The 24,133-nt window shown below is 43.6% G+C and overlaps 1 protein-coding gene across 2 annotated transcripts in view; it reads right to left on the reverse strand.

Moving 5' to 3' along the window:
• CNKSR2 (connector enhancer of kinase suppressor of Ras 2) overlaps window positions 1-24,133 on the reverse strand; it is a 1,535,139-nt gene that overhangs the window by 538,858 nt on the left and 972,148 nt on the right. For both annotated transcript variants that reach the window (XM_078656116.1, XM_078656115.1), the window contains one exon: window positions 10,792-11,006. In XM_078656116.1, the coding sequence (XP_078512242.1) occupies window positions 10,792-11,006 (215 nt within the window). The remainder of the gene's footprint in view (window positions 1-10,791; window positions 11,007-24,133) is intronic.

Genomic DNA, 24,133 nt, shown 5'->3' on the forward strand with positions numbered 1-24,133 from the left:
CGGTTGCCCCTTTTCCTCCTCTTTTCTAAGGGCTACACCCTCCGCCCGGCCCCATTTCACTACATCTCTCTGCCACACTGCTGCGCTAGGGGCCCTGGGGGATTTCCATCTCATTGTCAACGCCCTGACTGCCAGGAGGAGAGCCAGGTCTATAAATCTCAGTTTAGCCTTCATTGTTTTAGAGCATTTGCGGAATCCCACTAAGCAATATAGGGCTTCTTCCTGTATCTGCAAGTGTGTAATCTTATGTAGTGTCCTGCATATCTCCGCCCAATATCCCTGCAGTTGTGGGCAAGACCACAGCATGTGAATGAAGCCCGCATCATCCTCTTTACAGCGCGGGCAACAGTGGGGGGAATCTGGGAACATTCGGTGGATTTTCTCTGGAGTTAAATATGCCCTATGGCCTGGATAAATGTAAATTTTACGTTACGTGATACCCATTTGGGGTGTTCCAGTATTATCAGCCAGGCTTTATCAGTCAGTTCCGACTCCGTGTCTTGTGCCCAAGTGTCCCTAAGTGTGGTAAGTAAAATTGCTGTGTGTTCCCGGATCCCTGTGTATAGCCAACGCACCAAGTGACTTCCTGTCCCCATGTGATACGTCAGAGGCACCAAGTCATGTTGTGAGGGTTTGAGTCATAGTGGCGCCCAGGCAGTCCGAATATAGTGGGTCACTGTAGCGTGTAATAAATACAGTCTGAGAGGGCCCCCCGTGGTCTGTACAAAGGCTTCGTGATCCAGCAGGACTTCATCCTCAAAGAAAGCCCCTATCTCCTCTACCCCCGTCTCCACCCAATGGCACAGTGTTAGTCGTGTGAGCCTACCCTGTGGCGTCGGGATACCCAATAAGGGAATATTCCCTGCATACGGTGTCACCGATGCGGTATATGACAGAGCCTTTCTCCAGCAGATCAAGGCCGTGTGCAGGAGTGGTGGCAGTTCCGATGAAGCTGACTTCTTGGCATTTAACAACAAGATATTTAACAACAAGGGTTGGTGATGGACAGAGTTTCTGAATTAAGCAGAATACTCTCACCCAGTCAAGAGATCAGGGCTAGATCCAACACCGTTTTTTAGCTCACTGCACCATCCCAGTTCAGAACCCGGCTATATGCAAATTAGTCTGTTCCTGTCCCAGTGCATGATGGGAACAGGGCAAACCAAACTACCAAGCCAATTCTTACACTGGGAAGGAAACAAGCTTCCGGGGACCGGTTTCTGGCATTTCAGCCGTCGTCGGCCCGGCTTGCTTGAATCCTGATGGTGCAATGAGCAAGGGACTCACATCTGAGTATACCCTTCCACGCTTAGGGTGGACAAAATATTTAACAACAAGGGTTGGTGACTTCTTGGCAGCAGCAGGTTATGAAGGTCCCCCCGGTCCAGCCGGTCCGTTGTGAGACCGATCTCGTGCAGGTTTCTGCCCGCGACCCAGTATGACAGCCACTAGAGCTGGCCGGCATAATAGTATCCGCAAAAGTCCGGGACTCCCAGGCCTCCGGCTCTGGTTTCCAGCTGGAGTTTACAGAGACTGATGCGTCTCTGACCGGTCCCCCATATGAGGCTAATCAACATGGTGTTTAGCATGTTAAAAATATGTTGAGGGCGGAGCATAGGCAGGTTTACAAAATAATACAACAGGCGAGGGAGCATGACCATCTTGGAGATCGCAATTCGACCCATGACAGACAGAGGTAATGAGGTCCAGAATCCAACAGTACTGCGGAGACCGGTAATAGCTCGTTTTATATTACCATCAATTTGGTCTTCTGGCGTGCTATACACCTGAATCCCTAGATATTTAAAGGTGGTCTGTGCTACCGGGATCCGGTGTGCTCCAAAACGTATGGAAGGGGGGGGTGGTGCTTCCCAGAAATAAAAGCCAATCAATTTATCAGGGTTTATGGCTAGACCTGACACCAGCTCGAACTGACAAAAAAAGTCGTAAAGTATTGTGTGATCCGCTTCCAGGTCATGGAGATATAACAGAATATCATCCGCATAGACTGATATCAGGTGGTGTGTCTCTTTTATCGGGATGCCCACCCTATCCATGTAGTAGCGAAGGGCAATAGCCAGGGGTTCCAGTGCCAGAACAAATAAGAGTGGGGACAGTGGGCAGCCTTGTCGGGTACCCCTGTGCACTGGGTAACATGCTGAAACGTATCGTCCTGTACTTGCTCAAGCCGTGGGGTCAGTGTATAGTAGACGGATCCACCTCCGCAAAGGTTCTGGAAAGCCAAAGCATTTCAGGGCTTCAAACATGAAGGTCCACGACAGGGAATCGAACACCTGCTTCAAGTCCAGCGCAATGCACCCTACTCGAGTTAGTTCCTGCGGAGAAGCCATCATCAGCGCGTGTAACCGTCTCGTGTTCAGAGACGTACCACGCCCCGGGAGGAATCCACACTGGTCCTGATGTAAAAGGGCGGGAAGGTGGGACTGAATGCGCAGGGCTATGGCCTTGCTCAGGATCTTATATTCTGTGGAGAGCATGGACAAGGGTCTGTAATTTGCCAACTCTAGTGTATCTCTGCCCGGTTTAGGCATTGACGTTACCAGGGCCTGCATAGTCGACATTGGTAAGTGCCGTCCTATAGATTTTTTCCAGGACAGGCACTAGGGTCTCTGCATAGGTCACAAAAACTCCACGGAGAGCCCGTCCATACCCGGCGCCTTGTTATGGTTGAGATGTTTGATGGCAGCACGTATCTCATGCTGTGTGATGGGGCCCTCAATCGCCTTTGGTGTGTCGGCCGTTAGGGTCGGGAAAGGAAGGTCGCGCAGGAATTCAAGCACCTGTACTAGGTCGTCCAGGCTGGTAGGGGCATATAATGCCCTCAGATGGTCGTGAAACGCCAGATTAATCTCGGATTGCGTGTGCACAAGAACGCCCGATGTTTTGTGTATTTAAGTGATAGCCGGCGGGTCCGGTCGGTCCCGCACTAAACGGGACAACAGGGTGCCGGATCGGTCCGCCTCAGTGTGTTGTCGACGCAGGTATGCGCTATAGTCAATATTCCGTAGTGTCTCTAATACCTCTGCATGATCAATGTATCCTTCCTGTAGGTCCCCCTTTTTCTCTGAGTCTACGCTCGCCTCCTGTTCAAGCACCCTCAAACGGTCTTCCATCTCACAGAGTTTTTTGTGTATCTCCTGTCTAGTTCCTACCAGCTGGCCAATCGCCGCTCCCCGTACCACCACCTTCATGGCATCCCACAACACCAAATTGGAGGAGGAGGAATCCCAATTTTCTTCGAAATAATTTGTTGAAGTGTCTGACAGAGATGTCCGGAAAGGACCATCCTCCAGGAGGAGTGGGTTGAGCCTCCAGGTAGGCACCGGAGTCGGCACCCTGTCCCAGAGAAGAGTAATCTTCAGGGGTCTGTGATCGTAAAAGGTCTTCGCTAAATACTCCGAATCCCCTATTTTCATGACCAAAGTACGGGAGCACATGAATCGATCTATTCAGGTGTGTAAATTATGTACCGGGGAATAAAAGGAGTACTCTTTAAATGCAGGGTGTAGCACACGCCAGGCATCCGTCAACCCCCATCCGTCTGCCCATGTTGTGAACAAATAGGTCAGTTTTGCTGCTCCTGTCGCCTGAAGGGGGGGGGGGTGATCTATCTAGGCCCAGGTCTAGTACAGCATTCCAGTCTCCCCCAAGCACCCAAGGAATTCCGACCCAGTCCGAGAGTGCCACCCCCACTGCGTGCAGAAACCTGTCCTGTTCAAAGTTCGGGTCATATATACTGCCCAGGACTATCAGTGTACCATCTAGGGTGCCCTTTACAAAGATGTACCTGCCCTGGTCGTCTATCCTCTTCTCCAGTTCCACAAATGGTGTCCCATAACGGACCCAAATAGTCGCCCCCCTAGAGAAAGCCGAGTATGTTGTAGAATAAATAGTGCCCCTCCATTTCTTTCTCAACTTCTGCGCCTCTGATGTCATGAGGTGTGATACCTGCGCCTGATGTCTGAGGAGGAAGGAATGGATCCGGTGCCGTTTTTGTACTGCCCCTAGACCACGCACATTCCAAGTAATTAATTTATATGTCCCAGTAATCTCAGCCATGATCGTCCTCAGTCAGGTCTAGTGGTGCCAGTAGTTGTATCCAGGAACCCCATAAAGCAAGCGACCAGGAGAGCACATACCCCGAAACCCCTTGTGGAAACATAACAAACACGGCACAGCGAAGCAGCAATGCTGAGCCCAACGTAAGAACAAGTAAAAAATAGGTCCAAAGTCTGGTGCATACGCCATTGGGGGGGCAGCCAAGCACTCGTACGGTCATTTTGTCGATCTCATCGGGTGCCGTCGGCTCGACGGTAGTCCAGCCCGAGGGTATTACTCAAGGATATATTCATCAATACTAACTAAAGTCGTCGCTGCGGGAGGGGTGGACATTCCCTCCCCCGCCACGGCACAGCTGGAGAATCTCCGCTACATCTAGACCCCGTGAGAAGAAAGGTTCTCTGGGAGATCCAAATGAGCATGCAATAATGAGGAACAATACCCCAACCCCACATACATCCGCAAGCATATCAATGTGGTAGGAAACACCAATATTCAGCACATTACAAAGGATACGGTGAGGAACATCTGCATAGGTCCATTCCAAGATGAACCGTCTACCAAGTCAGTTGTCCATCAGCTCATCCGCAGCTCAGGGACTGACCGTGGGGAACAGGACCACACTCTGCTCCGAGTCAGAATGCAGTGTACTGTCATCGGAGTCTGTTGCAATTTTCCCTGTGTCCTCTCGGAATGTACCAATCATTGCCAGAGCCCCAGATGGTCCTTCTTCTGCTGCTCCTGCGACGGGCCTTGCCGGCCCGTCTTTTTCCCCATCTCTGGGGATCTTCTGTCGTCGCGGTCCGGTCCTCCTCTAGAGCCACTAGCAGTTGTCTCTTGGGTGCCATCTTGACTTCCATCGATACCCATCATCTCCAACCATTCTTCGATGTCTGAGGGGCTCTCGAAAAAATGTGTTTTTCTTCTGTGTATGACCTTTAAGCGAGCAGGGAAAAGAAGTGCGTATTTCAGCTTAGCCTTCTGAAGTTTTTTCTTCACCTCCAGGTATGATGCTCGCCGTTTCCGCACTATGTTCGTATAGTCCGGGTACAGGGACACTCGTTGGTTCTCATATTGGATGAGGGACTTCTCCCGGGCCCGCTGCAAGAGGACATCCCTGTCCCGTTAGTTTAGAATCCGAACTATCAAAGGGCGGGGCGGGCGGCCCGGCCTGGGCTGACCAGTCGGAATCCTGTGCGCACGTTCTACGCAGAAGTGTGGTGACAGACCCTCCGTCGTGACCTGGTCACGGAACCATTTTTCCATAAAGTCTGCAGCACGTGTCCCCTCACATCTTTCTGGCAGACCTATGACTCGAATGTTATTGCGGCGGTTATGCTCTTCCGCGTCCTCCACACGGTCCATTAGAGAGGTGACCTGCTGCTGTAGTTCTTGGATGGAGGTGGAATGATCCACCACCGTAAGGTCAGCAACGGCGATTCCCTGATCTTTTACCTTGTACGCCCGCTTAGCATGGTCAGCCTTCAGGAGAGAAAAATTTGTGGTAAGAGCTCCCAACTGCTGCTCCACCGCTGATCTGGATTTTCTAATCTCTTTCAGGATGAGGTCTAGTTTGTTCGCTTGTTGTACTCCTACCAGGGCAGTCTCTGCGGTTCCCGACCGGGCTCCGCCATCTCCAGCCCCCACCGCATGATGGGACCCATCCGGCTCTCCATGCCCCTCTGTAACCTTCGTGCCCTTCTGCACCATGGTGCCCTCTGTGTGGGTCCGCCCTCTCTCCAGTATGTGGTAGTGTCATGGCGCTCCCACTGATATAGGGGGTGCTTCCTCGTGTACGTTTTAGGCGGTCAGCGCTCCAGGGCACTCCCAGTCTTGCTGCCCGGAGTGGAAGGGTCAATGTGTTGCTTGGGGGCCAGGCGGGGGTGATATGCTCGCCCTGTAAATGTCACTGAGCCCAAAGCCCCTCCGGCCGCTATGTCAGGTCGCGACCCTAGAAAGTAGAATGACCTCCACCAGGCCGCACCCATTGAGGATCGATCACGAGCCGGCAGGTGATACTCCGGGAACAAATCAGCGATGGCCGAGTTTTGAAACCACCCGATCCTGCGTCGTAATTACTGCCACCATGTACACCCAGCTTGTACTATCAGCACCCTCCTGCTATTCCGCAGGTATATGCCCTGAACCAGGTCAACCGCAGTGGCTCACAGTCCATTTCAGGCAGTGTCCGTCGTCCCTTGGCCTGTCCTGACGCCATCGTCGCAATCGTTGCCATTACTCTCTGGGCGGAGCAGCCAGCCCCGTACCCCATCAAAGGCCGATGTTACCCCAGTGCAGTTCAGGCTAAATGGGAAGGGGGGGAGGTTTGTCCCCGGAGTCTCAGCGCTCTCCCCCTGGGGTATCTATCTCGCCGCCTGCGATGTCAGGGTCGCGGCCCACGACCGCCTCGGGGGAATCAAAACGACACAGGTCGGGCTCCACAGGTTTAAGGCCGGGTGGCGCCGATCGATTCACCGCACCGTCCCCGACCTCCGTTGCCCTCGTTCCTCACCTCGGGTGAGGTCTCACATTAAGAATATGCAGCCTCAGGGATTCCTCGGTCAAGGAGGGCGCCATAAGTAGCAGCTCCGGGAGCCGTCTCCGACCCCTTCCGGCGGATCTCGCTCCAGGCGCAGTGGATGCCGCCCCTACTCGAGCTCCCGGCGTCACAGGAACTTGCAGCCCAACAGATCCGCTCTTCGCCGACCGATAATTCCGGCTCACCAGCTTCTCAGACTGGACTCAGTAGCGCCGCAGTGCTTCAACAGCGTATGTTTTCCTCTTTATACCGGGTAAAACTCCCGCAGCTCCGTCCACACCGGATCTATCCCCCAGGTAGACCCGAAGCTCTAACAACAGCCGACCGCCATCATGGCCAGCTAGCCACGCTCCCCATGCAAAAGCACCAATTGATGGATGGAATGCTGGACAATGCAAACATTCACCCCCAATCACAAGGATCTGGGTTTAATCCATCGTTCTTTTGCTCACCACACAACCCCAGTTTGGACCCAACCATATGCAAATCAGTCTTGACCCTGTTCCTTGTGGGAACGGCCTAGCCCGAACTGCCAAGCCAGGTCCTCCCTGGACCGGAAACAAGCATCCTGGGACCGGTTTCAGGGCATCGCCCTTCTTCAGCCAGGCTAGCTTAAATCCAGTGGTGTAGTGAGCACGGGACCCGCAACTGAGGGCACCGCACATCGCAGTGCTCTGCTTCACACCGCAGCCCCAATGCCTGCAGACACTGGTTATCCTGACTTCAAACTCACGGAGTTCGAACTACAATGCGTGTGATTTCAAGGGACCTATGACTCCTGCACTGACTCCTGCCAACGCCGCTCCTCTTAGCTCACCACAAGGTCCGACCAGTAGTGGCTCCTGGAGGGAGTGTTGCGGTGCGGTGTGGTGGGGTGGGGGAGGGGCAGGGGAGGGGCAGGGTGGGGGCGTAGTAAACTATGGCATATGGCCAAACAGAGTTAAGTAACGAACTACATAAATAAAACTAATTACATTGCGTGCTCTGCAATGCAGCTGGCGATGCAGCGCGCGCAATGCAATTTGTTTTATTTATTTATTTAGTTACTTAACTCTGTTCAGTCGTATGCCATAGTTTACTACCCCCACCCCAACTCACCACACCACAGCACTCCCTCCAGGAGCCGCTACTGGGTCCGCCACCCTTCATCTCCAAAGGTACTCGTTTACGGGCCTCCTCACACATTAGCTGGCCCCCAACGTTGCAGTCAGCCAGAACTGTATTTGTTTGCTCACAACGCCATGATAGTCCCGGACAGAGCTATCGACTTCAAGGAATTGTAAATAAAGTTTATTTTTGTTTTATTGATATTTGGATCACTGTAAGTTGGATTTGTATAGTTTTGGCTCTTGTCTTACACTGATAAATATTGTATATTTTTCTAAAACTGGTGTTGTGTGATTTTGCAGTGTTTTCACTGTATTACTGATGTTAGGTTCAAATGCTTTACACACTAAGCCTAACTGCTCGTGCCAAGCTACCAAGGGTGAGCAGGGGTTATTTTAGACGTGTAATCCCCTTATCGTGACTAGAGTGGTAGATTCTGCCTGGTTTAGGTGCAAACTAGAAAACCCATTTCTAACACTGTTGCATTGCTTTCAATGATTTACCTTCACTAATGTCTCCCTTTACATGGACCTTGGCGCTCACAGTGAATTTCTGGAGTGTGCTTATATTTACAATTAGCATCAAACTTTTTGGGGCAAAATTTAAACAATGCAAAATACTGGGGTTAAATTGGGAGAGTACAAAGATAGCATGATAATATTTTAGTAAACCTGTTTTTTGCTGCACATTGTGGAGCCCAGTGACTAGCACTCCATCTATATTATGACAGAATTAAAATAAGTGTACAAAACTCAGATAAGTGGCATCTTTAATCAGGATTAAGTTTTGATCGTTAAGCACATAGTTTTTCAAATGCAATTTTATATTTCAACATTTGCATTAAAAAAAATAGTTAAAATGCTCTGATAATCCTGATTTCCGTGAATGTGCTTCAAAGCCATTTGGACACACTTAACTGTACTCATGAACGGCAGGTGGGTGCACTGCAAAAAGAAGCTCTCCATTTCATGGTATGTGGTAAACAGCAAATCAATGAGCTGCTGTAGTGTTGTAGAGATGTAATCACTCTCCACAAAACTGGTCAACACCAGCAATAAAAACATGCAGAGCACAAAACATATAGTTGACTGACAATGGTGTGCATATTCAACACAGCATATTCAACGCATTTTAGCTTTCAGAAAATATCACTACAGACCACAGCAAAAAAACACTTTGTGCTAGGAGGTAATGAAAAATATTTTGATACCTGGAGTAAGTATTTAATCTTGAGGGGACTCCACAGTGGAAAGACCAGCTCTATAGTATGGCGGTTTGCAAAAATATAGTTTCAGAAATATTGTGAAGCACAAATCTTGTGTCAAAAATATAAAAAAAATTGTGGGACAGAATACAGAAAGAAGAATATTGTTTTTAGATCATTTACATGTATTTTTAGTCCAGTTCTATATCATATATCTTTTATTATTATTATTATTTTTGCTAGGTGTAATATTTTAAGAAAAGTTTATATTACTGATTTGGCAATGTAAATAAAGGTTTTCTAAATGTATTTGAATTCATTTATTTTTAGGTTGTTGGGTTTGCAGCAGAATAGGGTAGTTAGTTTAAAAAAGAAAATAACTGGGTCACCTCCACGAGCTTCATCATACTAGGGTATTTCCCAAAAAGCAGAAATGCTACTTATGGAGCCTGAGCTCCAAAAAGTTATATGGATGTTTTATCCTTCATCATAGATTACGGCTACTCACAAGACAGGTGGATATACAACATGCAGCAGAAAATGTAAATACATTCTAAAGCAGCAGCCCGACTAATCTGTTTTTGACAACTTTGACCACATCTGACAGTATTCCCATCATATGGTGTTATGCTAGACATTTTGGTTGTTTTTGAATCCCGCAAGTTTTTACCTCTTCTAGGGCCTTAGTTTTATTGAACAGAAGTCAGTCTCAATATGTTTATTAGAATCGGCTGAACCTCCATTTCTGTCTTTCCACTTTTCTTCTCTGCCTCTTTTGACATGGGAATGTCCTGACACATCACAACCCATGTCATTGTTACTAGGAGGTGTGATTTGATCATCCATATAACTGTGGAGATAGGGTGTGCATTTGTAGGTAGCAACATCATTGTGAGGAAGGAACATCACCAATAAGTAGAAGTATTGGGATAAAAAATCCATGAATTTACAAAGGACACACTAGTCCCACAACCGACCCCTTATAAAACGTTTCAGACAAAAAAAGACAATATCCCAAGATGAAGCATGTAACATGTTATGGGTGAGGGTTTTACTACTCTTTAGTAGCATCTCAGACACTTGAAGTTTTGAATCGTGGTTCACTTTTGGACAGTGCATGCCTTAGCTAGTTTAGGCTTAGTAAGATCCAACTTCATAGACACAATCACCTGAAAATATTTCCACATGCAGAATTTCCACCGGATGGAACGTTCTGCATACTGAAATCAAAAGCATATTTGCATTGGCATTCATTACAACTGCCATTTTTTCACTTGAAATTAGTCTATTCTTATACTTTAGAGTAGTTGGAATGAGAGCATTGTTGAGGTAGGAAACTACCTTTCAATTGTTGCTAAAGGCACACAGAGTTACATGTTTGTTGGTCTTCACCTACTTTTATAAGAATACAACAAGAGGACCATCCAGACATCCAACCCTGCAACACCATTTGAAGATGCGAAAATTGGAGCATGAAGCAAAATGTGTGTATTTGCAGGTGACGTTATGCAACCAGCATTTCGCAGATCCTAAATCCAAGGACTTTGGTGGACCAAAACCTTTACAACTTGGGTCCATAATTGTAAGCTTAAATAAGAAATATCTTTTCCAGTCAACATGTAAAACCCAAAGTTAGTTACTTCAATGCACATATTCTACGATAATGAGGTTCAAATCTGCATCCTTTCAAAAAAAAGCTACAAGTAACTTTCTGTCTATAAAATAAGCTTAACAATTTATTATATGCAATGTACCTGTTTGTTTCAAATTTTAAGATCACTAGACCATATTAAATTAATTTGCAGAAGAGTTTAAATCAATACTGTCATTACTGGTTTGTTTAGCTTCTTCTGTCACTCACGTGATATAAGGCGGTTTCTGGAACAGTTGGGCTTGCCACGTCCTGTCTCAAAGAATCCATTTGTGAAGCAGGAACTAAAACATAATGACTTGGACTATTATTCTTGTCCCCTTTCTTTTTCGATTTTTTCCCAGTATCCTTCTTGTTGTTTCTTTGCAGCATATACTCTTCTTGTGCTATTTTCTCATTGCTCATATATCGAAGTAGGGAACTTTCTAGACAATTTAAACAACATAAAGACCAGTCACATATTTGTCATAAACACACGTGATGAATAACAACCTGCCTTTACCAAGCTGTAATCAATTTGATAAAGTTTTTTATTATTGCCAATAGATGTCTGTCACATTGGCATTGAAAACACAAATGATACCAAAAGCTACAAGGAAGATATGGCAAATTATTGACAAAAAAACTAAAGAAAATAGGGTACTGCGAAGTAGAATTGATTGTAATTGGATGAAAGAGAGGCAAACAAATGTCTATGTTCAGGAATGGAGTTTATTCCTCTCATCTGATAATTCATTTATAGATGTTTTCATTGGCAGCACACAGCCATTGCTGTCAAGGGCACTTTGAGGCAGGCTTTTGTTGCAATAGATAAATTACTGAACTGGGGTGGCGAAGTGAGCTAAAGAACAATGATGAATTCAACCCTGATCTGTGACAGCGGGTGAGTGTCTGAAAGTTTCAGTGTTCTGTCCATTATCCGCTTCTGTTTGCTTTGTTCGCCCTAAGTTAACAGGGTATGCCTGGGCAAACCGTGCCAACTTAGGGTAAACAAAGCAAACATAAGGAGAGGGTGGACTTTAGCTGACTTCACTGCTCCAGTTCAGACCCAGTCATATGCAAATCAGTCTTGACACTGTTTCTCATGGGCGCAGTCCAGCCCGGTCTTCCAAGCTAGGTCCACCCTGGATCAGAAACAAGCATCCTGGGGCCGGTTTCGGGCTAGCACAAGGGACTCACGTCTGAACATACCATATTTGTTTTTTTAACATTAAATTGGGTCTCATTCTAAAACCTAACTATAATGTAACTTTTTAACAGTTGTAGTTTTTCAGTGAGTTCATGTTTTTTTTAACATAAATTACGTTCTTAATACTGTTAAGTGACTGAGAAATTGGGTAAGAGTGGTAAACTAATGTGGAATGGAGATGCTGCACTTATGTAGACATCTCTTTCATTAACTACTTTTAGACCATTTTTAAATACAATACGCCTCAACTAAAAACCCATACCTCAAATTTTTAACCCACTGATTCTATACCTGTAATATTATCACTAGGCTCATTTGCTTCAGAAGCTTCTCAGGAAATGATTTAATTTCAACAGCTCCTATTTCAGTAAAATGGCATGCAAGAGTGCCTCACTTTTGTCTTGTGTAAAAATTATTGTTAATTAGAACTTGGTGACACTGTACTTGATTACTATGGAGGTAGCTAACAGACTACTGCTGGAGGTTTAAGTACGTTTCTCTGCATATCAGACTGTTTTACTAACTTAGATAAGAAAGAGAATTGCAATCTTATAGAAAAGGTGTCCTCATTTTAGCTTTCTAGAGCACTAACCATATTTTCTATTCTCAAAAAAACTCCCTCATATTGTTCCTTTACTGCACTCTTCTTTGTAGGAAATACATTGTTTTACAGCTTCCATCCCATCAAGATGGCACTCAGATGTGCCACTCTTTTGTTATAAAAAGGAAACGTAGTGCTCTGGTTGTTCATTAGAACTCTCTAGTGAAGCTAGATAGGAATACTAGGGAATCAGCTGGTAGGCACTGTTGCTGCTGTTGGAAGTATGTTTTGAATGGAATAGCAGATTTAATTCTAACATAGCTGAGGAAGATTGTGTGAACTGCAGCGCCTTCCATAACCTCAATGAGAAAAGGTGGAAGGAAAGGTTTTGGGAAAGTTCTGTGAAGAGTCGTCAAACAGCACCAAAGTTATGAGGAAAACAAACAATGCTTTTTCTATGGAAACATAGGCTTTACTATAACTACCCAACTAGCTGCTTTTTTTGCTGACCACCATAAATTTTCCCATTCCCTCCTTTTTCTGTCTTGTGGGTGCTTTCAAATATCTTGCAGTGTTACACATAGGGCTGGAGAATTCCTCCGTTACCTCTGATTCATCCTTCTAATAATAGTCCCATGTTACTTGAAGGACCTAGTCACAGCATTTAGGATGTCATCAGTTGACCAAGGGTGTTTACTGTAGTGGCTTAAATCACACTGTTCCCACATCTAGAACTATAATTCACCAGGCAAGACCTATTTCCATCAATTGATATTATAATTCATAAATCTTTACCAACATGGGTATTTATATAACATTCTGTACCCATCTCGTGTCCATCAGACAATTTCAGGTGGATCGTAGCTTGAAGCACCCAAATCATATTAAATCAAAGAAACTTTATTCGATCCATTTAAAAATACAGATCATAAAAGCACAAAGCAATAAAAACATTTATAATCAAATCAGTTTGGACAAAATTCCTAATTTAATTCTTAACGCTAAGACAACTAAGTCTGAAAGTTAATTTCATAAAAACTAATTACAGATATCCGTGTTACAATCGGATTAATGAAACAAGGTAGCCAATTCATAAATATTCAAAAGGCATATGCAAAACAATTTTCGTTCTCCTTAGGCATGCCAATAAAAAAGTAGCTACTGAAAAGCATGCAAATAGATACAAGAGTTTTTTTTAAAAGTATAATGTCGGGGGACATTGGTTAAAAGTAATTTTCTTTAAAATTGGGCATAAAAATCTGGTATGTTAATTTTTATAAAACCCGCCAAAAAAGTGTATATGAAGGTCCGACTGCTCTGAGCAACAGTCACAGGGGCAGGGTACTAAATCAGTATGTCTAAATCTCTTCATAGGAAAACCCAGCATGAGAGGGATTCGGTTCAACCGGAATCTAAGCAAGATGTATCTGTGCTGCGAGTTTCTTATATGGTCTAAATATGACAAACCCCCAGATGATATTCCAGGAGAGGTATGATACAACATCACCATGACCTTAGAATAATTTACACTTTGGCGCTCATATATCAATTCTTCTAAGAGTAGAGACCTTAAATTTGCCTTTATATCGTAGTGCACAAGTTCAGGTTAACAATTTGTTTTCTAATCCTTGTGTCAACAGTAATGATCTTACATACCAAAGCCAGGGAATTTTACAAGTATTGTCTAGGATTATACAATTTTTAATTATGACTTGAGTCAGGTTCACTGTGTCCCTGCCCCAGATCAAGTGCCACAGGCGTACCGGGGCGATCTACATGTTGTCGTTCAGGTACCGGATTCCTAATTCATGATGGTAGTTGTAACTTAAATATGAAATAGGGATGGCATACAGCTTCTTATAAAATCTGTTCTCCCAGGGTTAGAGTTGCGTTGCCGTAGCCATTCCCCATACCCCTACCCCGTAAGTTGCTGCTGTTACTATCTTCGCTTGGTATATTTTCCTTTTTGTCGATAATGGTTTAGACCGTAATCTTTTTGCGAAGGTTTGGATTGCTTCCATACCCTACTCTATTACTAGTGCTCTCTTATTCACCATGGGTATCCATGGTTGTTTTTTGTCTAAATGAACCCCTAAATATCGGAACAATTCTACAATCTCCAGTTTCCATGTGCCTGTTGTAAAATCCAGGGATCTTTTTAAGGATGGAGTCCCTGTAACAAGGACTTCGTTTAGCTTCAAGCCTAGAGAAGGCAAGAATGCGACATAGGCTGTTATTAGCCGTTGAAGGGCAAGCCCTGTTCTTGCGATTAAAACTGCCTCATCGGCGTATGCCAAAATAGGTATGGGAGTGAGGTCAAATTAAGGAACGTCTGGAGTTACTCCTAGAAGTGCTGCTGCAACGCCATTGGTGTATACAGAAAATAAGAAAGGGGCAAGGACACATCTCTGCCTAACTCCTCTTTCTATCTTTAATGGGCGTGTCAACTCTCGCTCTTTTCCATAGCTAACATGAACAGTGGCATGGGAGTACATTTATTGGATGAAGCAGATATTTGTCCAGTCCACCCCTAACAGCTCCATTAATTCCTGAAGCTTTGAATGAATGACACAATCAAATGCATGGCTTAAATCCATAAATATCATACAAATTTGACTGGACTTTGATCTAGTATATTTTCCAATAATTAATGATAGTTTGAGGCACTGGTCTATGGTGCCCTCGACCGGACTGAAAGCCATACTGTGTTTGCATGAGAGTATTCTTTTTGGCTGCCCACTCTTCCAACCTATTTAATAGTAAACGCTCCATGAGTTTTGCCGGGGTGTCTAATAATTAAATCAGCCTATAATTCTGGGGGTTATCCTTAAGGCTCTTTTTATGGATGGGAACAATAACACTGGTTTTCCAGGAATCTAGTGGAGTGGTTTTTGCTATAACATTATAGATGTTTGTCAGAATAGAGGCCCATAGATCTTGTTAATCAAAAAGAAAATCAATGGGCACTCCATCTGGGCCTGGTACTTTATCCGTAGTACACTTACTCAGGGCCAGTTTTGTTTCCTCAACTGAGAATATCAGTTGATCTGGCTGCAGTGAGTCAATAGGCCCGCAGACAGAGGAAGATGTATTGCAGGTAGCAAAAATCTGTTTGAAGTGAGCTACGTATGTTTCTTTGTTAACATGTGAGTTTAGGGATGGATCAGTATTATTTTTACAGAAGGGTGCATTAATCGTCCCCTAGAAATCTTTGCTGTTATTTAAAGTTGCTGCCTCTTCCAGACTCTCCCAAGCTTCTTCTCTTAATGCCTGTTCTCTTGCTTCCCTAGACACTAAGTATGTCTTCTGGAGTAACTTAATCCGGTCTCTTTCCCTAGAGTTGTAAGTGCTATATGTAGATTTTTAGATGCTTAGGAGCATGCTTGATCAAACCAATGCTTTGAGGCTTGGTTAGCTCATAAATTAGACCGAGTTAAGGCCATTTTAATCTTCTCTAAGAGATTCGTAAAATGAGTAGCAGTGAATTCATAATTATCATCTATATCCAGATATTTAAGAACCAATCCCAAGTTCTCTGTCACAATTTGCGAAAGTACTTTGTCTTATTTACTCTGGCACTTTTTAATTGGAAGCCATTTTTTTCCTCCAAATATCGGTTTCTCCATTTATAACAGTATGTTTTTTTTGGGAACTCCAAGTATCATTGTAACGAAAATATTGACATGATCACTATATGGGGGGAATTTAGTATCAATGTGATCAATTATTTCCTTAATAGAGGATGATGTTATTACAAAATCAATAGTCGACACATAGTTGCTACGAATAAAGGTCTTATTGTAATCCCCTGTATCTGGGTCTGTCTGATTACAAATTTACAGATCCCTCACACAGATATTCTAATTTAGACTATTCCCATAGTCATGATGTTCAAAGTGGTAAATTGGCTCACCCTGATTATCAACAAGGAAACATGTTTTGTTTAGCATATGTTTACATGGCTGCATGTTAAACTCTCCTACACATACTAGATTAGCCACTTTCTTCATCTGGGTTTGCATGAGGTTGTTCAGTTCAGATTTTATGGCACCTATCACTGATTGGGGGGGTCAGGAAAATTATTATTAGAAAAAGGTATTAAGAGCCAGTCCTGGTATATATCGTCCTCAATCAATAAAAAATGGAACTGTGGGCTAGGGGGTACAAATTAATTTTGTTACCATAATTGATAATGTATTACAGACATTAAGGTTAGGAGACCTCCTTTGGTCTTCCTGCTGCAGATGGTATGGCATTAGTCTGGTACTAACAGTATCCTTTCATGTAAATGTCTTCCCTAGACCACGTCTCCTAGAAACATAAAAAACCCTGATGCTGCCACAGTGCCAACCATAAGGGGTTTCCAGTTTAGTAGCTATGCCCGCTAAATTCCAGGTGGCTAACTTCACACGCAAGCCAGGCCCCCCTAATTTAGTTTTTAATCTAATAGAACATTGTCGATTAGAAACTATGGGGTCCCCTGGGTTCACCACCACCTGTGTTTCTGGATTTGGATCTACACTAAATAGTCCGTCTCACGCCGCCAGGTATGTAAGCGTGGCATATCTATTTCCTACACCGAAGCCTATAAATTCTCAGTTCAGCCTATTAGCAGAGTTAGTTACCTGATTATGTGACATGCTACTATTGGGGACAAAAATGTAGCTTAATAAGGGCAGGATGGCGATAGAAGTACTCCAGTAATGTAATAAAAATCTGTGACCTGTGATCACCAGGTTCACAGAGTTTAGCCAAAAGCAACCTGGGTATTACATCATCATTAAAATGTAATACTACCGAGTTGCCATATTGGGCTTTCAATGAGGGGCCAACCCATCCCACTCTCCTCGCCATGATGATATGATAGTGTAACTTCTGTCGTGACTACCACTATGGGTAGTTAACCAATGTAGCGACTTATCCATAAGTTGTTGGATGGATTCTTTTTGACCTTCTCGTAATCTAGGAACATTTACCAGAACAAGCACAAGGGGTGCGGAAGCTGGAGGGAGATCTAAGACTGTATGTAAGGGCTGATCAATTTGAGGGGTTCGGCCTATTTCAGAAGACATGAGGATATTTAGATCTACTGTCGGACAACTCTCAACCCTAGGCCCCCACCAAGTCCCTCCACACATTGTGCTGATCCCACTTCAGACACAGAAACAGCGAGCACCCTTGTACTCAGACAAGTGCCAGGTATTTGACCCTCCTTATTCAATATGTTCAAATTAGATGTGCACTGAGCTTTGGAAACTGTTAAGTGAACTTGAGATTGTTTTTGAACAGCTTCCGCTTTCTCATTTCCCCCAGTTAGAAATTACCTGTTGGTTACCTAAAATAGGGGTAGATGGTACTAGGTTTAATATGGTCTTGGAGGGGCTGCCCAAGGAAGAAATGGGGGCCTCTCCTTGTTCAAGACTCTGGGGTGATACCCTACTAGAGTCAGGGGGGGCTAAAGTTTTAGATGCATTATTTCTCCCGTCTTCCAAAGAAAGATGGCGCTCAGTCAACTCGATCTCATGAGACAGTACAATTGCTGCCCGTGATAAAAATTTATCCAATGTGGTTACAATGCCCTACATTCACATTTACCTCCTTTCTAGTCACTGGCATATTTTCAGGATTTCCATACTATGTTTATATCAGTAGTTTGTTGATTTATGAAATTTCTTATATTGGCAACAATATGTGTTCAGCATCTACCAATTCCTGAATCTGCAAGTCCCCCAGGGGGTATTGAAATCAATAGGGCGATTGGCAAGGTGGTGCTTTATCAATCCATGAATGGGTGGTTTTTATCCGAAAAAGATATTCCCAAGTTCTGGATTCAGTTTAAATGAGTATTAGTTCTTGAATAATCTTTGCATCACTGATAGCTACATTTTACATACATGATGCCCTAACTATGACTAGTATGCATTCTCTATGCCACGGGGTCAAACTACACCTCAATGATAAAGCCTACGTAAGCTAGTCTGCGGTTTCTTGTGTTCTCTTCTGCTGGGGACCTGGCCTTGCAGTTGAAGCTGTATTGTTCCTATCACACGACCAAGACCGATGTCATATTGCTGGTCTCTGTTTAAGATTGGCAAAGTGGATGAAAAATAAGAGATTAGAATGAGGGATCATGAGTGGCTGGAATTTATGTAAGCAATCCTTCCATTACAGGATGTAGCAGCTGCGGCTCTAAAAGTGAAAGGTATGCTAAGATGTGGTTCCCATGCTTACTGTTCCACAGGACTTAAGCAAAATCTTATTGATGAAGCCTAGATTCTTGTGTTCCTGTCTGGATATGACCTGTACTGGTAATTTGGACTGGACTCTTCCTATTGGTAGAGGATCAAGACTGATTGGCAAGTGACTGGTTTGGGGTACAATGCTATGGTTGAGGCAAAAAAATAAACTGGATTGCAGCCTGAAGTAATCACTGTTAATGCAAACATTCTTTCTACCCCCTTGCTGTTTCTTGAATTATTTACCAAATAAAATTGAAAACTGAATTTGAAAGCACTTGAACAACATGGAAGAAAATGATTTGAAGGACAAAAAGGTGACATCAAATACTTATTTACGACATTTAAGAAATATTTGCGTTTGTTTGGTTTATTTTCTAACCTAATGTTTTATTTTGATTTAAGCATTGTAATTCCAAATGTTTTGGTACTTAAAATATCTCTGAAAGTAAATCTTCTGCAATCCTGTCATCACCAAACGAATGCTCTTGAAAACTGATATGGTAAAAAAGTTTATAATTTCCAGGTATAAGAACAAATGGGTTCTCCTGATGTACCAACGACAGCATTGTTATTAATATCTGTGGGGGTTATGTATAGCCAACCATGGTGGTAGGGTACAGGTTGAAGAGTAAAAAGAAACATTCAGGATGCCAAAGCCCTTTCTATGATGGATCACTGCTGCTGCTAGCAGTATTTGCACAGGCTACGGGGAATAGCATAATTTACACAAAACATAGGGGATAATTGAGATTCTTAAAGAGTTTTTATGCTTATGGTTTTTATGGTAAAAAACGAAAAAGCTGAAACTGGATAACAACCATAATTTAATACGAACCACCGCTGAGAAGGGGGAAGATTCACTGTCTGTTTTTAATAAAAAGGAACATCTAAAATAATGAGATGTGGATTTGTAAATGTGGGATATTTAGTAAAACACTTCACAGAGATTAATCTGATGCTAGAAACCGAGAAGTGGGATGTACTGTTAGAAATGGAAACAAGGACTTTTCATGACTCAGCCATAGAACTACAAGGCTGTTGTGAAATCCTGGCACTGCAACAATTAGTGGCTGACCTCACACACCAACATGGCCACACCTTGGGCCTTATTATTTTCACCAGAGTCATTGATTTTATTGGATGACATTATACCCATGTGTTGGACCGCCATGTGTTAGTGGCCTTCAATATTAATATAAAGAAATTAAACATCCGGAAATCAGAATTAGCCAAAATGAGACAAGGAAGAGCCTGACATGAACTGAATAGCCCATCACATCTAAAGTTGTTTGATTAAGCCACATTGTTTGATCACAGGAGAACAGTAGAGGATAAATATGAAGCAGTAGTGGAAACAATTGTAGAAACACTAGCTAGAGAAATAACTTTGAAAAACACTAAAACTGGATGTAGACCCTCAGCACCGTGGTACAGTACACCATTAAAAACATATAAACAGGCCTGCAAGAACCTGGGAAGAAGGTGGTGCAGCTCCTATTCAGATGATTACAAGAACGGCCTAAAGAGCCCCTTAATGGAATATAAGAAGGAGGTCTGCAAGGCAAAAAACAACTACTCTGCCAATACCATTCAAAAAGCCCCTAACAGTGGTAAGAAGGTATTTGATATCATGGCAAACTATCTAACCCTGAGTGTATGAAGCAAGTAATTAAAACCTCACAAGCTCTATGTAATAATCTTACAGAATTCTTTGAGAATAAGCTCAAAAAGATACTTGAGGATTTTGGAAACACCCAACAACTGACAAATATTAGTCTCGAAGATACTCAAACAGATGTGTGAAATGAAACTCCAATGACTGTTCCCCTTAAGAGGGATGCCCCCAATGTTGTGGATACTCCTGCCAGTCATTTTAGCCAGCTAAATTCTTTTGAACCTATGACTGGGCATAGCATTTGAGTAATAGCACTCCCCACTATATCTGGGTAACCCCTGGATCCTTAACCACTCAGAGTCCCGAAGGACTTGGTGAATTAACGAGTCCCCCTGCTACTACAGATATGTAATCAGTCACTAGAATCAGGTATTGTCCCACAGACCTGGAAAAAGGCTATAGTGACCTCCCCCTACTGAAGAAAACCTCTGCGGACCCTCTGGTCCTCGGCAACCATAGGCCAATATCGCTTTTGCTCTTTCTTGTTCAAATCTTAGAATGTTTTTGGAGCACAGCATTGTCCCTTCATCTGGAAGATCAAAATTTCCTGGAGGAGGACCAGTTAGGATTCAGACCAGGGCACGGTTTGAAATCTGCTCTGCTTCTAGACATAGATGAACTCCAGATGAGGATGGATAGCAACTAGTCAGGTGTTCCTAATTTATTAAATCTATCAGCTGTTTTTGATACGGTGAATCATAAAAACCTACTTGCAAGATTAGCCAAGATTGTATAGTCAACGACACAGTACAGAATTGGATGTGGTTCTACCAGTCAGATCGCTGTCAAGTGGTCTTTCTGCCTTCATACTGTTCTTACTTTAAAACCATCGAACATGAAGTCCCACAAGGATTGGCACTAAGCCCAATTCTTATTAACATTAAGATGAGGCCTCCAATAACACTTATCAAATCCCATAACATTAGGCTTCTAAATTACGCTGATGACACACAATTGATTTTGTTGATTGAAATCAATTAGCCAGATGCTCTGGAGTCCATTCAAAACAGTATGAGTGACATTGTTAATTGGCTACACAGGAATCCAACGGGGACAAAACTAATTTTCTGTGTTCCCAGCTAACAAAATCCCATGAATTTCCCCTTCAACTTCTAGCCACTGACATTTGAGAATGAGCTAAAACAATCAGACATGGTGCTCAACCTGGGGGTCACCTTTGTCACCAAGCTATCCATGGATAACCATGTCAATAAAGTGGCAGGCACCTGCTTTGCACTCCTCTGAGGCTTAAGGAAATGTCTACCGATGCTGCCCTCCCAAGCAAAAACCTTGATTATGCGAAGCATGATACTAAGTAGGCTTCACTACTTTAACGCCCTGTTACTTGGAGCACGGGAATACTTCGCAAAGCGATTGTACCAAGTGCAAGCTTCAGCTGCAAAGCTGGCACTAAATAGGCCAAGCAGATCTTCTGCTTCTGGAGATATGAAGGAACTCCATTGGCTCCCAAGAAAACAAAGGATAGCCTTGAAATCTTTGTGCATGGTTTTTTAGGTACTTCCAGGATGGCTTCATTCAGCAACTGCAAACCTAATTTGCATTTCACAATTCTGTATAACAAGACAGGGTGACGCAGCTTTGGGATAATCTCCCAGGCACCTTAAGATCTGTAACAGACCTATTGCACTTCAGAAAAGCCGTACAACCTGCCTCTTTCCTGTTTAACTCCATGGCATCTGTCCAACTTTCTTGATAGCATTTTGCTTCTTGTTTATATAAAGGTTCCCATTGCCAGGATACCTTTAATGCAGCAGTACACTTTATAAGTGTTGTAAATAAAATAATAAATAAATAAATATGCAAACAGTTCAATGAAAAACAAATGCAACTTCCTGCACCCAAGAAACCGTTTTGGCCTGCGCAGATTAAGCAGAGCCACACTTTAAAGCATGAGTCTCTAATGTTGGTTCACAAGGGCGGGACCCATACCTAATTTTTAGAACTACTATTTACTGAGTACATTTTTATTTGGGTTCGTATGTGTAGGAATTATATATCCTGAAAATGTGGCATGGATTATGATGTCAGGGACCAACCAGAAAATGTATGGTTTGCTTCTCTTATGTGTATATTGCAGTTTAAAGTCCCTTTTGAGGCATAGGTGGTCCTACATCAGTGGAGTAATCCCAACTCTACCTAAACTTACCTGCACTGTGCACACATACAGATCTACGGTTTTCCATCTTTAAGAAACTCAGCAGTAGGACGTGTATTGTTGCACGAGTCGCATCTTTGCACGCTTATTACTAAGTCATGCTGAAGTTTAAAACATTGCATTTTACTAAATGCATAATTATATGCAGGGTATAATTACACATTTGTGGAAAGGCAGTTACATTGTGGAATTATACATTTATTCTTTCCCCACAAAAAAAATCTTGCATTCCCCAAAGTTTGTTTCTTTTCCTATACCCTTCTTCCCATCTTAGAAGGGATTTTCTGCTGGCTTTTGCAGTAATACATCTCTTACAGAGTGGGTAACAGTCAGATAGGAGTTTGTGAATGACCATAAACTCAAAAGGTTAGGGATGTTCAAAAACCCTAAAGGAAGGCCACATTTTAAGTACCATGTTCTGTGTGTTTTCACTCATTCTGGCGGAGCTAACGGGCCCAATCAGCTTTCATCATAGATTGCACTGCTTTAGTGGGATCACTAAGCACTCAAGCAATAATGCAGGAATGTTTTGGCCTACAAGATTACTTATCCTATTGGTGCATCTGTAATTAAACATGTGAAGTCTAGCTGCAGTTTTGACCCACCTAGAGTCAGGAACAGCTTCTCCCCGGAAGCAGCAGTAGGGCGGTGGAGAGGGAGGTGGAGGGTGTTTAAAAAAAAACAACAACACTCACCTGCCACCTTGTCTATTGGCCTGCCGCCGCCACCTCTCCCCCGTCGTCTTCCTGGCTTCTTCTCTGGAAAGGAAGTAGGAAGCACCGGGCTCCTAGGCTATCCTGACCAATCACAATGCTGCAATGCTGCATTATGATTGGTCTAAGGGCCGTGGTTCGGCGCTCAGCCAGGGAATGGGAGGCTGGGCATGTTCTCAATGCAGGCTTTAATGCAGCCAGCATGGATAACATGCAAAGTGCTTATAAATATTTGGCCGGCCCCAGAGGGCCCGGACAGACAGTCATGCATACTTACATAGTGCCTCTGGGTCCTCCCCCTGCTCTGAGAGCAGAGCAGATCTGCCCCTCCCCGCCTGCTGACACTCCACAGCAGGAACAAATAAATGATGATAACGTAGAGTTATCATTTCATTTTTCCTTTTTTCCACTGCGTAAAGCAGTGGTGGCGACGCTCCTCCGCCTTAGTGGGGGAGCAGCCACTGGCTAGAGTTTATTTGACTGTGTAGCAGTCAATCTTTACCTAAATAGAATGAATATTAGCTGAAAAATGCACACGTGTATTTATCTGGCTGTATTTTTTGCCACCCAGTGGCGATTTCCTCTATCAACATTTCCCATGGTGGTAATTGGACATTTCTAGTGGTAATAAATGATTGCTACAGTAACAGTCACCAGACCAGACAGAGAAGCTATGTTGCCCAAGATGGAGTTGACTACCAACAATGATTCATATGGAATGCAGTTCCTAGCCTTATGCATTTCATGGGTGGCTGCAAAACCAGATCTCATTGTGTTAACAGAGGCTGCAGCTGTGCCCTCGTTACATATGACCCTGTTTATAGAAGTATATGCAGTAACTCTTGTTGTCACATATATTGCATTCAGGAGTTTGGTGACTAACCCTGAATCCCTGCTAGATTCTCCTAAAACATTTTAGCAAGTCAAACCTGTTAACATTTATCAGGGGGAAAATAGTCATTTCTGGTCCATATTTATTTTGCTGCATAAAGTTCCAAAATCTTCATGTTAGTCCAGTG

The sequence above is a fragment of the Lissotriton helveticus genome, chromosome 8, assembly GCF_964261635.1.
Source record: "Lissotriton helveticus chromosome 8, aLisHel1.1, whole genome shotgun sequence".
Classification (NCBI taxonomy): domain Eukaryota; kingdom Metazoa; phylum Chordata; class Amphibia; order Caudata; family Salamandridae; genus Lissotriton; species Lissotriton helveticus.